Raw genomic sequence first — 13,108 nt, 5'->3', positions numbered from 1 at the left:
GATATATATTAGATGGTATATCGCTTGCTTACATACACTATTTTGTAGCTTTTAAACCGGAATAACGACGATTTAAAGCAGAAATACATAACGGAATCCAACTATTATATCTTCTATAATATTTTTTTCTTTCCCATTTTGTTAATATATTCATCAAAAAATTCGTTAGATTTTACTCATGTATCGTTAATTGAAGTTGGCAATTCAATTTCGTTATCGTTATTTTAATGTTCCTGACTGCAGGAAAAACAACCTATTTTTTAATAAATTAATCAAAAATAAAAAAAGGTGAGATTTTTTTTTATTTGAATGCCCCAGAATAAGTCAATGACCAAGTTTTACTTTGACCATTGTCTAGGTATTTATCTTGGAAGCCTGAACCACTGAAAAACTCATAAGCAGTTTTAGGGTCGTACAATGCAAGGTTTAACATCATGATACCTTTCCACCCGTCATCGACTTTGTCAACAATTTTAGATAAAATCTGTTCCCATTCTTCACGTACGAATGTAGGCGATCTGATAAAAGAGGAGGCTGGAGTGATTGGGATGGCGTGGATCATGTGGATGAATTGAGTTTCAGTACCAAAGTAAGTTGCATGGTCGAGTTTATTTTCGAATAATATACCACTTACTTTGTTTGGAATGAAGGATGCTGGTTGAGTCTTATTATCGTCCGTGAAAAGGAAGTAATGGTTTAGTGAGGTTTTTAGGACACCTAACGACAAGTCTCCAATGGCGGCCAACTGTTTATTATCCACGGCCAACCCCCATAGCTTTAACGCGTATGCGGAATTAACATCTTCAGAACTGGATTCTTCATCTTTACCATCAGCACTTTCGAATAATCCTTTGGCCCATGAATGGCCTGTGAACCAATCGAAACTCCTGAACATAGGGAAATATATATCAGTGGAGCTTGGATTGGAATAATCTCTGATTAAGTTTTCAACCCATACTCTATTTCCCCCGAGCCATTTACCATCACTTGCATCTTTGTCAACAAGAGCAACAATTGCAGCAGCAATTACATGGTAACCATAGTGGAAATGATGATCATTGTAATATGCATTACCATAATCTTGATATACTGTACCAGAGGATATAATACCTCCCCAAACACTATCATATTTTAATGGTAATATCTGTTGATTACCAGTAAAGCGACTTATTGCTTCTTTCAATTTTGGTAAAAGTTTTGATACTTTGTCAGAGTCCTTTATCACATATTGGCAGCAGTATAATATCCAAGCATATTTTGCCAAGATCTTACCAGCTGTGTACATCGAATCAACATTACTTTCGCTTACAACATCTCCATCAATTTCTGACGCAGCAGCCTCCCGAATCTTTGACAATACATCATCAGAGTACTTGGGACCACCTTTACCTTTTATAGTAGTATATGGGTCAAACCCTAAGCCGGAAGGAACTTCTACCGTCATATCGAAGGCTTTGGTTAAATACCCAGTCATGGAACCATACACAGTAGAATCAAGCTTTGAATTAATTTTCCCAACAGTACGGGACGTAAAGTTTTCGACCTGGTGAGGTAAAGCATACATCAAGCTCGTACCACTGTTAGACTCACCGGCATTGGTAAAGGTCAAGGTATAATTACCTTTTGAACCACTTACAGACCCAGTAAGATCAGCAGTAATTGGGTAACAACCAGCGGCACGATCGATATCTGAATTTGTGTCAGGAACAATTTGAAATAGACCACCGTTGATACTTCTGTCACCAACAATTGCATTATTCTGCAAAGCTAACTGCAAAGATTGGCCTCCTGGGATTGTTACATATAAGGTCCAGACAGCATTATCTTTTAGGACAATCTTGTACTTACTAATACCAGAACGAGGAGAGGTATCTCCAGATATAGATTTGAATCCAACACCAGAGTACACCTTAGGAATTAAATTGTAATAGATTGCAGTGACAAACCCCATACCTTGAACTAAGTAGAACCGGATATATTCTTGGTCTGATTTTTGCAATCTTACTTGAGCAGATAAATGTTTTAAAGTGTTCAAAGAAACACTCATATCATCTGCAGATTTAAACTCGGTAGAGCTGAAGACAAAAGATTTGATACCAGTTGGCGAAAAGAGGTATCGTGGGGGTTTGTTTGCTGTATCAAAAACTCGCTGGGATGATTTAATATAAGCAACCGCCATCCCTGGTTTAGAACTTTTATCAATCCATAAAGAATAAGGATGCGTCCAAACCGGAGACGTTTGACTTCCTAGTAACATATTTCCATAGAATTTGTTGGTTTGCACAGGCTTATTATTGTTATTGGTATTAACTGGTAAAGCTACATCGTGCCTAACCTTCTTGAATTTAGTCGAAGGAGCATCGCTTGATATTGGTGTAAATATACCTGTAGACATGTCCAATCTTTCTAATCCAATTTCATCGTTAGTATTAATTATCTTTGGCCTTGGAGGCAACGGAGGCGGTATACTACTCCTACCATTGACACCAAAGCATTCATTATCCTCTCTTTGTGTTTTCGCGGCCACCCTATAATTTCTAGGAGGCAATGGAGGCGCATCATCGTCACAATTGCAAACACTTCGACGGTACTCGCTAAAACTACCCTGAGAATAACTCAATAATTGTCCCGGACTTCTAGGTAAGGGCATCAATGGTCTGTGATATAACATACTTTTATCGTTAATTTCTCGTTGAGCAGTTGCTTGGATTAGAAATGGAAAATAATTAAAAATTAAATACCAAGTAACCAGTGCCAGCACATAAAAGAGATCCAATTATTCTCTTATATATATATATACAACTCAGTTCCAATGTCCGAAAGCGTTTGTGTTTCTGACGTTGCCTACGCCGACGTCTTCACTGGATTCCCGACAATAGCACAACCGTTGCAGAACCCGTTAGATCTTTATTATTATTTATGCGTTCCCAGTTTGTGGTATGCACTTTAAGGTGACGTTTCTGTTCATGGGATTCCCTGCATGTTGACGCTTCAAAATTATTACCCGGCTTTGTATTTCGAAAGTCTCATATAAGAATCAGTAACAGGACATATAACCAACACTACATAATGATGGTGAAATATAGGCTTTAGCAAAGCGAAGGTGGTCATGGGGGTATCTGTGGGGGTGAAGGGGCGAAGTGAATTTCAATTTGACAATGCAAACATTGTAGATGCTTTGAATCAGGAATTTCGTGTGATCCATTTATTGTATCACAGGAACAAAAACCAACATCGGGTTAGTGTATGGTGGAAGCAGTTCAATATGTTTAAGAGGAGTGTGGCACAGGTTCTAGAGGTTTTAAGCAAACGTGAAAAAACGCAGTATGACTGGCTGAAATTAGATTCGCTTGTTGGTAAGTTTTTGAGGCGGCAGCAGCGTAGGGCATATTATGAGTTTAACAATGTGGTAGCCTTAGGACAGTTTGTGACGCTGGGGGTGGTGTTGCTTGGATCGTTGGCCAAAGTTTGTTCGATTTACAGGGAGCTTGTTAAAGTCAATGGTCATTGTGTGACTAGTTTTCGCTGCGCTAATGGAATACATGATAAGGAGATGGGGATGCAACCGGTAATAGATGAAGAGCTTGGTGAGGAAATACCAGAGGATTCCTTCTCTTCATTACGTGAAGTAGTAAGGATACCGCCAGCGAATATGTCTAGTATTTCCAAATCGGAAGTTCAAAGTGGTGGTGGGCTGACCACCAAGACCACCACTAAAAAGAGAACGAAACGCAGTGGCAAGTCGGCAATCGATGACATTTTTGGCTAAACATGATGGGCATAAACCAGATGGAACTCAAACTATGAGATTTATCACCATGAAGGGTCTTTTGATTGTTAATCAACAGGTTTTGTGCTTGAATCCCAAATATTTAACAGCATTCTTACCTTCCTCTTGTCCGCTTCGCGTTCAACTTTGCACAATATTTCCAACTGATAAATGTCCATATGTTCTATTTGCCGCACTGAAAGTCGGTTATATGGAACTAAACAATTGGATCTATCCTTCATTATTACAATCGGGTGACCATCTCAGTAGTGTAACCATTTTTGTGGTCTTGGAGTGAGGGAATATCCAGATGATTTTTACAGTCTCCGGATATCTAACTCTATTTCTTTGGTGTGGAACTTATGTCGTTTTTCGAATATTCGCAAGATCCGTTTCTATATACATTAAGAGGCGAGTTTAACATAAAAGGCTACAGGGTCTTTCTTTAACCCAATTACGGCATTTATGGTTCTGCACCGTAATGTACCTTGAACAAAACCGTGACCGATGGATAGTCCGTGTTTTCTATTGTCACTAAAAAGTTTACTCCTGTATATATATATATATATATATATGTTTAATATCATAATGCAGCACAATTATCAAGTTTGCTGGTGCTATCTTAGTGCCTATCATTATAACATCGTAATATGAGAAGAGCGAAGATTTGCGGAAATCATCTTACATAATGTGGAGCAGCTGAAAAAAAATTTTTCCTATATACATCCGATGAGCTTGCACAACTTCACTAGAAGAATAACTACTTCATTCAAATATGCATAAATGCTTAAGCGTTGGTTGACGTCTGTCTAGAATTAATGATTCATCCAGTTCAATTCTTAATATCCAGCAGAGACGGTAACCTGCTTTTTTGCGTGATCAAGAACATGATCCAAGTTTTTAAAGTTGACGTCAAAATCAATAATTGTAGCTTAATTGGTGAATGGATCGATGAGTATGATAATAAACAATTGATTAAGGAAAAGGTTGAGCAGGAGCAAATGAGGCAGCTAGCTGGAAATGCCACTAAAAAAATGAAAACCAATGATGGTTCTATTATTGAACAGCCATGTAAGGAACCTAAAGTGCCTGTTCCGGGTCCAGGTGCCCCACCTTTATACCAATATATTAGGTGCCTAACTTTATCAGATGATGAGTCTATTCTAGTTGCATGCACTGACTCAGATAAGGCAGCGGTACTGTTTAAGGTTGAATTAGAGAATGCAAATTGCTTGTCACTACTTAAACGTCAGCCATTTCCAAAAAGACCCAGTGCGATTACTTTTTCAGCGGATAAGGAGTTAATCCTTGCAGATAAATTTGGTGACGTATATGTGACTTCTCTTGAGTGTCCTGTTACCAATATGACTCCAGAACCTGTTTTAGGTCATGTATCTATGCTTACTGATATTGCAGTTACCAAGGATAATTTAGGAAAGCAGTACGTATTGACAGCTGATAGGGATGAACACATAAAGATATCTCATTACCCCCAGACTTTTATTGTCAATAAATGGTTGTTTGGCCACAAGCAATTTGTTTCAACTCTATGTGTACCAAAATGGAAACCAAATTTCCTATTTAGCGGTGGTGGTGATGACTCTATCTATTCATGGGATTGGCAGGAAGGTAAGCTACTATTTAAATTTGATGTTGGTGAATTAGTTGCTCCATATTTAACAGATTTTCACTTCCCTCCGGAGAGGTTCTTGCTTCATGATGGGACTACCAGAAAAGAGTTATCGGTTGTGAAAATACTCTCATTTGAACAACTACCATACCTAGCAGTAATTTTCGAGGCAACAAAGGTGATATTTATACTAGAATGCAATAAATCAACTGGTGAATTAACCTTGCACCAAAAGCTAGAGTTGAATTCTAACTTGGTTTCTTTAGCAGTTGCAGAGATGACTAACCAGCTTGTGGTATCCTTGGATGATCGTAAAAATGGTCAAGAAGAATTAATTAAATTCTTTAAATATGAGGACGGTAAATTTACAGAAGATGAATCCAAAAATTCTGCTGTATCTCCTATTCTCAAATCTTCATTGGAGAGGAATACCATTTCACAAGTTGACGCTGATAGCATATATCCGTTATATCATATCGCCCAACTAAGAAAACGGGGTGATCATTATTCATAAAAAAGGAAGGCACACTCTAGCCACTATTAAATGTATGTATAATATAAATAGACTATGATAAGGAATTTAAGGCATGCACTAATAATATAGTTCCTCTACTTGAGGTTGCGATTCGGATGACCAATGTATTCCCAAAGACCGGGTAAGCAGATGTAATTGTTTACATCAAGCACTTTTAGTAATTTAAGCTTTGACTATAGCACACTAGTCATTAACACTGCATGGAAAAAGGTTAAAGATGTTGAGTCCAATTGGCATCAATTCGACGCCCAAAAAATATGACTTAAATAGTCCAGACTCTCCAACAAAACGCATAATATCTCAAGTCCTACCGCTGTCGTATAATAAGCAAGAAAAGGACAATGATGAATACGACAGCGATAAGGCACTAAGAGAGCTATTAGAAGACGCAAAAAGGCTACAGTTCGAAATAGACATGCTTTTCAAGAGATATCTCGAAACAAATAAAGAGATTAAGGGAGATTTAGATGATTTTTGTGACCTACAGTCATGAAAATAGTACTAGCTGCTCTATCAAGGGAGATGAACTAAGATCTAATTGCACGCAAGCGCTAGCATTTGTTATAATAATGTTGTGATAGCCATAAAGTTTGGTATTTATAAGATGCAAAATAATTATAGCATGGTTTATTCCCTGAATTCCGGATTTTTGAGTTGTTTCTGCCTTAATTGAACCTAAAAGTTCAACTTTGTTCATCCAAATTTCTCTAGGCACAAAATGCGATGATTGTGTCCCGTAAGATTTTTGTAAAACCCAATTAAAAAATTGATTGTACCTGACTGACTACTTTAAAGAATATTAACTCTGTACATCACAGAGTAGCAATTCAAAGTTAATTCATTATTTTAAAAGCACGCACGATTTACAGACTATGTAGTAAAAAGTTCTATAGTACATGTAGTCCTATGATTCGAACGAAGCAAATTGAACACTAGTCCTGTTCAAGTTAGAGGCCACAATGGGTTCAGTTTCGCTCATGCACCTCTGCATTTTGCTTATGTCATTATTCATGCAATTCTGCAGACATGCAGTTAATATAACTTCAGTTTCTTGTTCTAGGTAACTTCTTAACACCCTCTGGAAAAACTGCAAGTCAACCGTTATTTGTAATAAGCCATCAGGAGAGACATTGCCAATGTAGGGTTTAAACGCTTCAAAGAGATATTTGGATATGAATATTTGTGTCTCCTTTAGAATTTGATGGATTAATTGGGGACCAAGCTGAAAACACTCACTGTGAACAGTTACTAGGACCATTAATGTTTCAATAATGTAATCGCCAGCACGGAATGAGTTTGAACTGTGGATTGCCCAGTTAATTTCATGGAACTTTTCTTCTAATATATCCCTTAAAGTTAACTTCAAGCCAGATAAGTAATTACCAAAAATAGATGACTCCATTTTATTCAAGAGTGTGAATATTTCAAGCTTTTTGGTACTTAAATTTGATTCAAAGGCTTCATCGAAATACTGCAAGATTTCTGGAAATGTGTGTTCTTTGATGTGTTGTAAGTTAGTTAATGTTAAAATAGTATGTGAGTTTCTTGGATTCTCTTTATCTTTGGCTGCATTTTTGAGGATTGATTCTAGTACTGATTCTAAAGACACAATTTGCTGAACTTCAATACCAGTGATTAGTTGCTTAGAAGGGTAATTGACAATAGAGACACCGTTTAATACTGGTAGTTTTTCATAGGAAAACAATATATCACGCATTGTTCGAATGCTATATTGATTGAAGGATAAAACTATCTCTGGATACTGGGTAATACAATATTCTTGTGGACTTGTTGTTTGGTAGACCTCCCAATCTTCCAAAACGTAAGAATTGGACATATCCCTTAGTTTCGTGGAAGATATAGCGCCAACACAACGATCTAATATTTTAGAATCAAGGTTTCTTAAAATATTAATAGAGTTTTCATTAATTGTTAGCTGTGCTAATTCAGTTGTAAATTTTAAAATTGGATCAACAATTTTGGGCAAATACCTCAGACAACTCAAACTATTACATCTAGGAGGGATAAAACCATAGTCCGAAGGAATTCCTTTCTCCTTCGAAACAGTAGGCCCATTACCTAAGCTCTCTTGTGAAGCTAAAAATAAATCGCATAAAGTTTTGTTAACAAGTCTAATGAAATTTTCACCTCGTTCTTTCGTTATTGCAACTTCAGCAGCAGATAGCTGTAATATAGCAGCTTCATCTTGAGTCTGGTCACTGAGTCCAATAATATTATCTTTCCTCTTTTCATTTAGCAAAGAAGTTTGATAAATATTATTCATAAACCTTTCAACGTGTTCCCAGAATTCAACAAAATTAGAACACAACTTAGAAATCGATTCAATATATGTTAAAATCTGCAACCACATTTCCACAATAACTGGAGAATCTGTCAAACTATAGTTTCTGCTCGTGAAACTAAGTGTGCCCTCAGAATAAGTTTCCAAGTTCAAGTAAAATGACAAATCAATATCATCTGATGAATTATTCTTCAAGATACATTGCTGCGCCATGACTAGTTTACCCATAATTGCTTGAGCCAAGGAAGTTAATTGTGCATTGAAGTGTTTTATCCGTGTCTCTATCCATATATTAATTGGATTCTCCTCCACCTTTAAGTCCATTAATTTGGAAATTAGAGGCAAAAAGTACTCCTGATCCTCATTTTCAAACGGTGCCATAAGCAAATCCCAAATATGTTTTCTATACTGTTCTATGATAGATTCAACGTCGTTCCATATTCTATCAACCACAATATTTTTTTTTACCTGCGTGTAGAGCTTTACGCCCTTCTTATATTCAACCATGAGATTTGTATAATCTTTTTTGTTTAGATTTTCCAATAAAGTTTTAGGTAGATTGAACAATTCCCTATTTTCTTCAACGTAACGAATTGTAGCCCTATAACTCTTCAATTTAGTCGATTGATCCACTAACGGAAGAAGTTTCATAGTAGTTGCTCTAACCATGTTATTCAGCGATTCATCTAAATGGTATATTCCCAAGAAATTATCGCTACCATTCATCCGCTTATTGAATTGGTCATATATCTGATCCAAATTTGACTTACACCTAACGTAACGAACGAAATTCTTTTGAACCAATTCCTTTAAATGATTACTCTGTTCCTGTAAAGAAAAATCTAAGGTGTTTAATGCTTCCGTCAAATCCTTAAAAGTATCATCCTTATGGATGTCCCTTAAGAATAATTTCGTGTTAAAGCCATTTCCATGGATATAGTACTTATATCTCTCATTAGCTGGTATCTGTAATCGATTTAAGACTTGGGTCATGGACATTGATGGATTTAAAGGATCTGGAACATCGCCAAGGGTTCTTTGGATGTTGTTAGTTTTTGCATTATCGAGTTCAGGATTTAATGTATCAGTCTCCCAGTCATTCTCAGGATTCAAAGTCCTCAACTGGTACATCGACAGTAATTTTGAATCATCGAACGTAAACGGATCACTTCGTGGCATTACGATGACTTTATATGATAGAAATGCACTTCTCTATAGCGCTTCCTATCAATTAAGTTGATAGGGTAGGAAGGCATGTACATAAGTTGGATCTTAAAATCTAACAGGCGATTTGACATAAATCCGAAAGCCAGATCACGTGCTTATAGATGCTTATTTAGAACGTAATTGATTTTATACAATATTAACCAAATTGTGTAATGCTATACATTTTGTATTGAAACACTCACTAATATACAAGGCAACTCACATGTCTTCCTATTTTCTCTTCGGCCCACGTACTGGGGGTGGAGGTTTGTAAACTGGGCCAGTATTAAATAGCGGCGCATTCTTAAACATATCTGGAACAACAAAAAACCTTACATGCGAGCCTCTTATAAATACATGGTCCATATGCGTCACTTGCCCATTTCTAGCGGTTGCTGTCACATCTCGTAACTGACAGTTCATGTTATCCTCACTTTCAACCAATTTACCTCTGTAGGTCTCACCAGTAGTTAACTCTAGAGACACCGTATGGCCTTGAGCCTCATTAAGCAATTTAACTGGAATACCTGATGTACTCATCTTGAAATAAAATTGATATATCCCCTGCTATGTTACTGATTGGTATGATTTTTGTTGATACTTGAGCGCCATATTTTGATGATGTTCTTGAACCACCGCTCGAAATATTTTTCAAAATATTGAAATAAATGTTATCTCCAGAGAATTAAGGACTTGCATTATATAGGACAGCCTTATAAGGAGAGCCCACAGCAGTCTAATATATTTCAAGGCCCAGTGGAAGGTAATAATGAAAGCCCAAATAGAGCATGTGTCGCTAGATTTTATCAAGGAGATTAACAACAACATATGTTCGCTACAGATACAGAATAATATTATGTGCTTTGCCTTAAAAAGTGGACAGTTGTTTATAATAAATTTATCTGATCCTTCCAATGTAGTCAAGTTTCAAATTCCATTGATAAATCTGAACCAGGAGAGATTGTTGCATATTTGGATGAATACCGCTGGTACAAGAGTTTTAGTAAAAACGAATTTTGCAAAATATTATATGTGTAATCTGACTCTTATCATAAAGTTTGGACATGTTGCTGCAACCCAGTACAAAGAACAACAGTTTTTTGCTTTGAAGAAATTGAATAGAAAGGATTGTGATATTATTAGTGTTGATTGGTCTTTTGATCAGTTGCAGATGTTGGTGGGAACTAGGCAAGGAAAAGCGTACTATTTGGATTTAAGACAGGGAGATCCGTCGCCTACAAGAGTTTATCTTAGCCAATCGCCTATTGACGGTATACTTTGGTCCAAAACAGGAGGTGCCATAATTGTTGCTGGAAGCCATATTCTATACTGGGCGCCGTGCAACTCGGGTGTTGTCGCAACATTTACCAAGCATCCTCCTACGGAGCAGGAAGACTTTGAAGCTTTGGACAAGGAATCTAGTATTAAGTTTACCGCTTACAAGGATTCATTTGCATGGGTAACACGAGCTGGGATTGTGTTTGGCAGTATACATCAAAAAGGTCGTTTGTTGTCCTCATCCAAAATGCTATTAAGTGTGGAGCTTCCTCCATCAAGGAACCGAATAAAGGATGTTGTCTTAACAGATTATTACATTATAATCCTAAGGGGTTCAGAACTTCTCATCGTCAACCAATTGAACAATAAGGTAGTATTTCAAGAGGTACTATTCAGTAAGGAAGACGAAAAGATGCTGTATTTATGCGCTGATTACTCACAAGACCCTGCCACGTTTTGGTGCCACTCAACTGAGAATGTTTACGAGATAGTAATTGAAAAGCATATGGAAGGAATTTGGCAGTTGCTCTGTGTTAATGGCCAGTTTGAGACTGCATTAAATTTAAGTGGTTTATCACAATTGGAAAGTGATTACATCAGAGAAAGATATGCTGACTCGTTGTATTCTGAGGGTAAATGGTTAGAAGCTGCTGAAAGATACGGTGCAGTTAAAACTGGTTCCTCAGTGGGTTCGCTGGCGTTGAAGTTTATGAAATTCGACGATTTGCAGTACTTGCAAACCTTCTTGATAACCAAGTTCAAGACGATTGTAAACCAATCAAACCAAACTCAAATTTTCATTTTATCTTCTTGGATTATATGGAACTTCATGAACCAGTTAAACCAGGCAGAAGAATCCATCAACGAAGAAAGTAATGATACAAAATTAGAGGATCTAAAGGTGATCAAGGAGAAATTGGAAAAGGATTATCAACTTTTTGTACAAGAAAACTTGGACAAATTGGATAGAGAAACTGTTTATCAACTTATTTCACAACAAAATAGAAAAAGTGAACTACTATTCTTTGCCAATATGATTGAAGATTACCAATATGTGCTAAGTTATTGGATCAGATCAGATAACTGGTACGAATCTCTGAAAGTATTGGTGACACTACAGGATGCTGAATCTGTGTACAAATATGGGACCATATTACTGATAAACGCACCCGATGCAGCTGTCAATACATGGGTCCAAATTCCGAACGTTGATCCAGTTGAATTAATCCCTTCCATGCTTGCATACTTCAACCATTACCAAGAGCAACAACGGTTATCTCATAGGCCTTTGCCGAATTACGCCTTGGTATATTTAAAATGGTGCATTAAAGAACATGATTCTCAGGATAGCCTCATTCATAACACTGCTATATATATGCTTTTGGTATCGATGGATACAGACGATCTAGAAGGCGAACAAGAAGTAATCAAATTTATGAGTGATTATGCTTCGAAATTTGATCACAATTTTATATTAAGATTGAGTTTGAAATTTCGCAGATATTCTGTTGCCATTTATATCTACTCCGAATTGAAGTTGTACGATAATGCAGTGGATTTGGCCTTGTCAAATGGAATGATAACCTCTGCAAAGATAATTGTCGGCTCCTTGGAGTCCGAAGACACGTACACACTAAAGAAATTATGGTTAAAGATAGCTCGTGTTATGATTCATGAAGATAAAGATATGAAGGAATCCATCAGGACTATAATTGAAGATTCCAATAAAATTCTATCTATCAAAGATTTGTTGCCCTTATTCAACGAACTAACTACAATTGCAAACTTGAAGGAAGAATTAATAAGAAGTCTCGAAAAACATCGGTCGTCCATGTCACATATTTTTGAAGAGATCAACGGCTCAATTAAGATTAAAAAAGAAATAAAGCAGGATATCGAACTATTTAACAAACGACACCAATCATTGAGGCCTGGGGTATCATGCGACATCTGCGAAAAATTGTTGCCCACTAGAAAGTTTTTTGTTTTTCCATGTGGACATAACTTCCACACAGATTGTATGATTAAAGAGATTATCAAGTCAAATGAATTCAATATGAGAAGCCAAATAGAGTCCTATCAACGCAGGTTGGCTCGTCATGGGAAGCAGTCCGTCAATGTCCGAGAACTGGATAGCTTACTGTCTACCAAGTGCTGCTTGTGCAGTGATATAAAAATCAATACAATTGATGAGCCATTACAAGAAGAGGATGATAAGGAAAATGAATTGGCTTGGGAACTATGAAATAGTCTTGAGTTCTTGATTACATATATATATTTATGTCAGAAGGCTTCTAATATTATAAAGTCATACGATTACAATCATCACTAGGTACGAATTATTTACCCTCACTTGAGATATCGCAATGAAGACCGTGTGCATGCTGA

General features: G+C 36.8%; 6 protein-coding genes across 6 annotated transcripts; 3 read left to right on the top strand and 3 right to left on the bottom strand.

Annotated features, from left to right (window-relative positions):
• Window positions 1-301: 301 nt before the first annotated feature.
• ACF2 (endo-1,3(4)-beta-glucanase) lies at window positions 302-2,671 on the bottom strand (the record flags this gene model as incomplete). Its single annotated transcript, XM_003646056.1, has 1 exon — window positions 302-2,671. The coding sequence occupies one exon, from the start codon at window positions 2,669-2,671 to the stop codon at window positions 302-304; it is 2,370 nt and encodes a 789-aa protein (XP_003646104.1).
• Window positions 2,672-3,109: 438 nt separating this feature from the next.
• RMP1 (Rmp1p) lies at window positions 3,110-3,769 on the top strand (the record flags this gene model as incomplete). The annotated part of the gene is made up of 1 exon (XM_003646055.1): window positions 3,110-3,769. One exon carries the CDS (start codon window positions 3,110-3,112, stop codon window positions 3,767-3,769), a length of 660 nt encoding a protein of 219 aa, XP_003646103.1.
• An 818-nt stretch (window positions 3,770-4,587) lies between these two features.
• TRM82 (Trm82p) lies at window positions 4,588-5,913 on the top strand (the record flags this gene model as incomplete). The annotated part of the gene is made up of 1 exon (XM_003646054.1): window positions 4,588-5,913. One exon carries the CDS (start codon window positions 4,588-4,590, stop codon window positions 5,911-5,913), a length of 1,326 nt encoding a protein of 441 aa, XP_003646102.1.
• A 925-nt stretch (window positions 5,914-6,838) lies between these two features.
• On the bottom strand, window positions 6,839-9,415 carry SEC5 (exocyst subunit SEC5; the record flags this gene model as incomplete). Its single annotated transcript, XM_003646053.1, has 1 exon — window positions 6,839-9,415. One exon carries the CDS (start codon window positions 9,413-9,415, stop codon window positions 6,839-6,841), a length of 2,577 nt encoding a protein of 858 aa, XP_003646101.1.
• Window positions 9,416-9,673: 258 nt separating this feature from the next.
• Window positions 9,674-9,982, bottom strand: SMD3 (mRNA splicing protein SMD3; the record flags this gene model as incomplete). Its single annotated transcript, XM_003646052.1, has 1 exon — window positions 9,674-9,982. One exon carries the CDS (start codon window positions 9,980-9,982, stop codon window positions 9,674-9,676), a length of 309 nt encoding a protein of 102 aa, XP_003646100.1.
• A 229-nt stretch (window positions 9,983-10,211) lies between these two features.
• Window positions 10,212-12,965, top strand: PEP3 (tethering complex subunit PEP3; the record flags this gene model as incomplete). Its single annotated transcript, XM_003646051.1, has 1 exon — window positions 10,212-12,965. One exon carries the CDS (start codon window positions 10,212-10,214, stop codon window positions 12,963-12,965), a length of 2,754 nt encoding a protein of 917 aa, XP_003646099.1.
• Window positions 12,966-13,108: the final 143 nt, after the last annotated feature.

Source organism: Eremothecium cymbalariae, chromosome 4 (assembly GCF_000235365.1).
Source record: "Eremothecium cymbalariae DBVPG#7215 chromosome 4, complete sequence".
In the NCBI taxonomy this organism is placed as follows: domain Eukaryota; kingdom Fungi; phylum Ascomycota; class Saccharomycetes; order Saccharomycetales; family Saccharomycetaceae; genus Eremothecium; species Eremothecium cymbalariae.
Note: the sequence above shows the minus strand (reverse complement) of the source record. Positions and strands in the feature narration are given on the sequence as shown.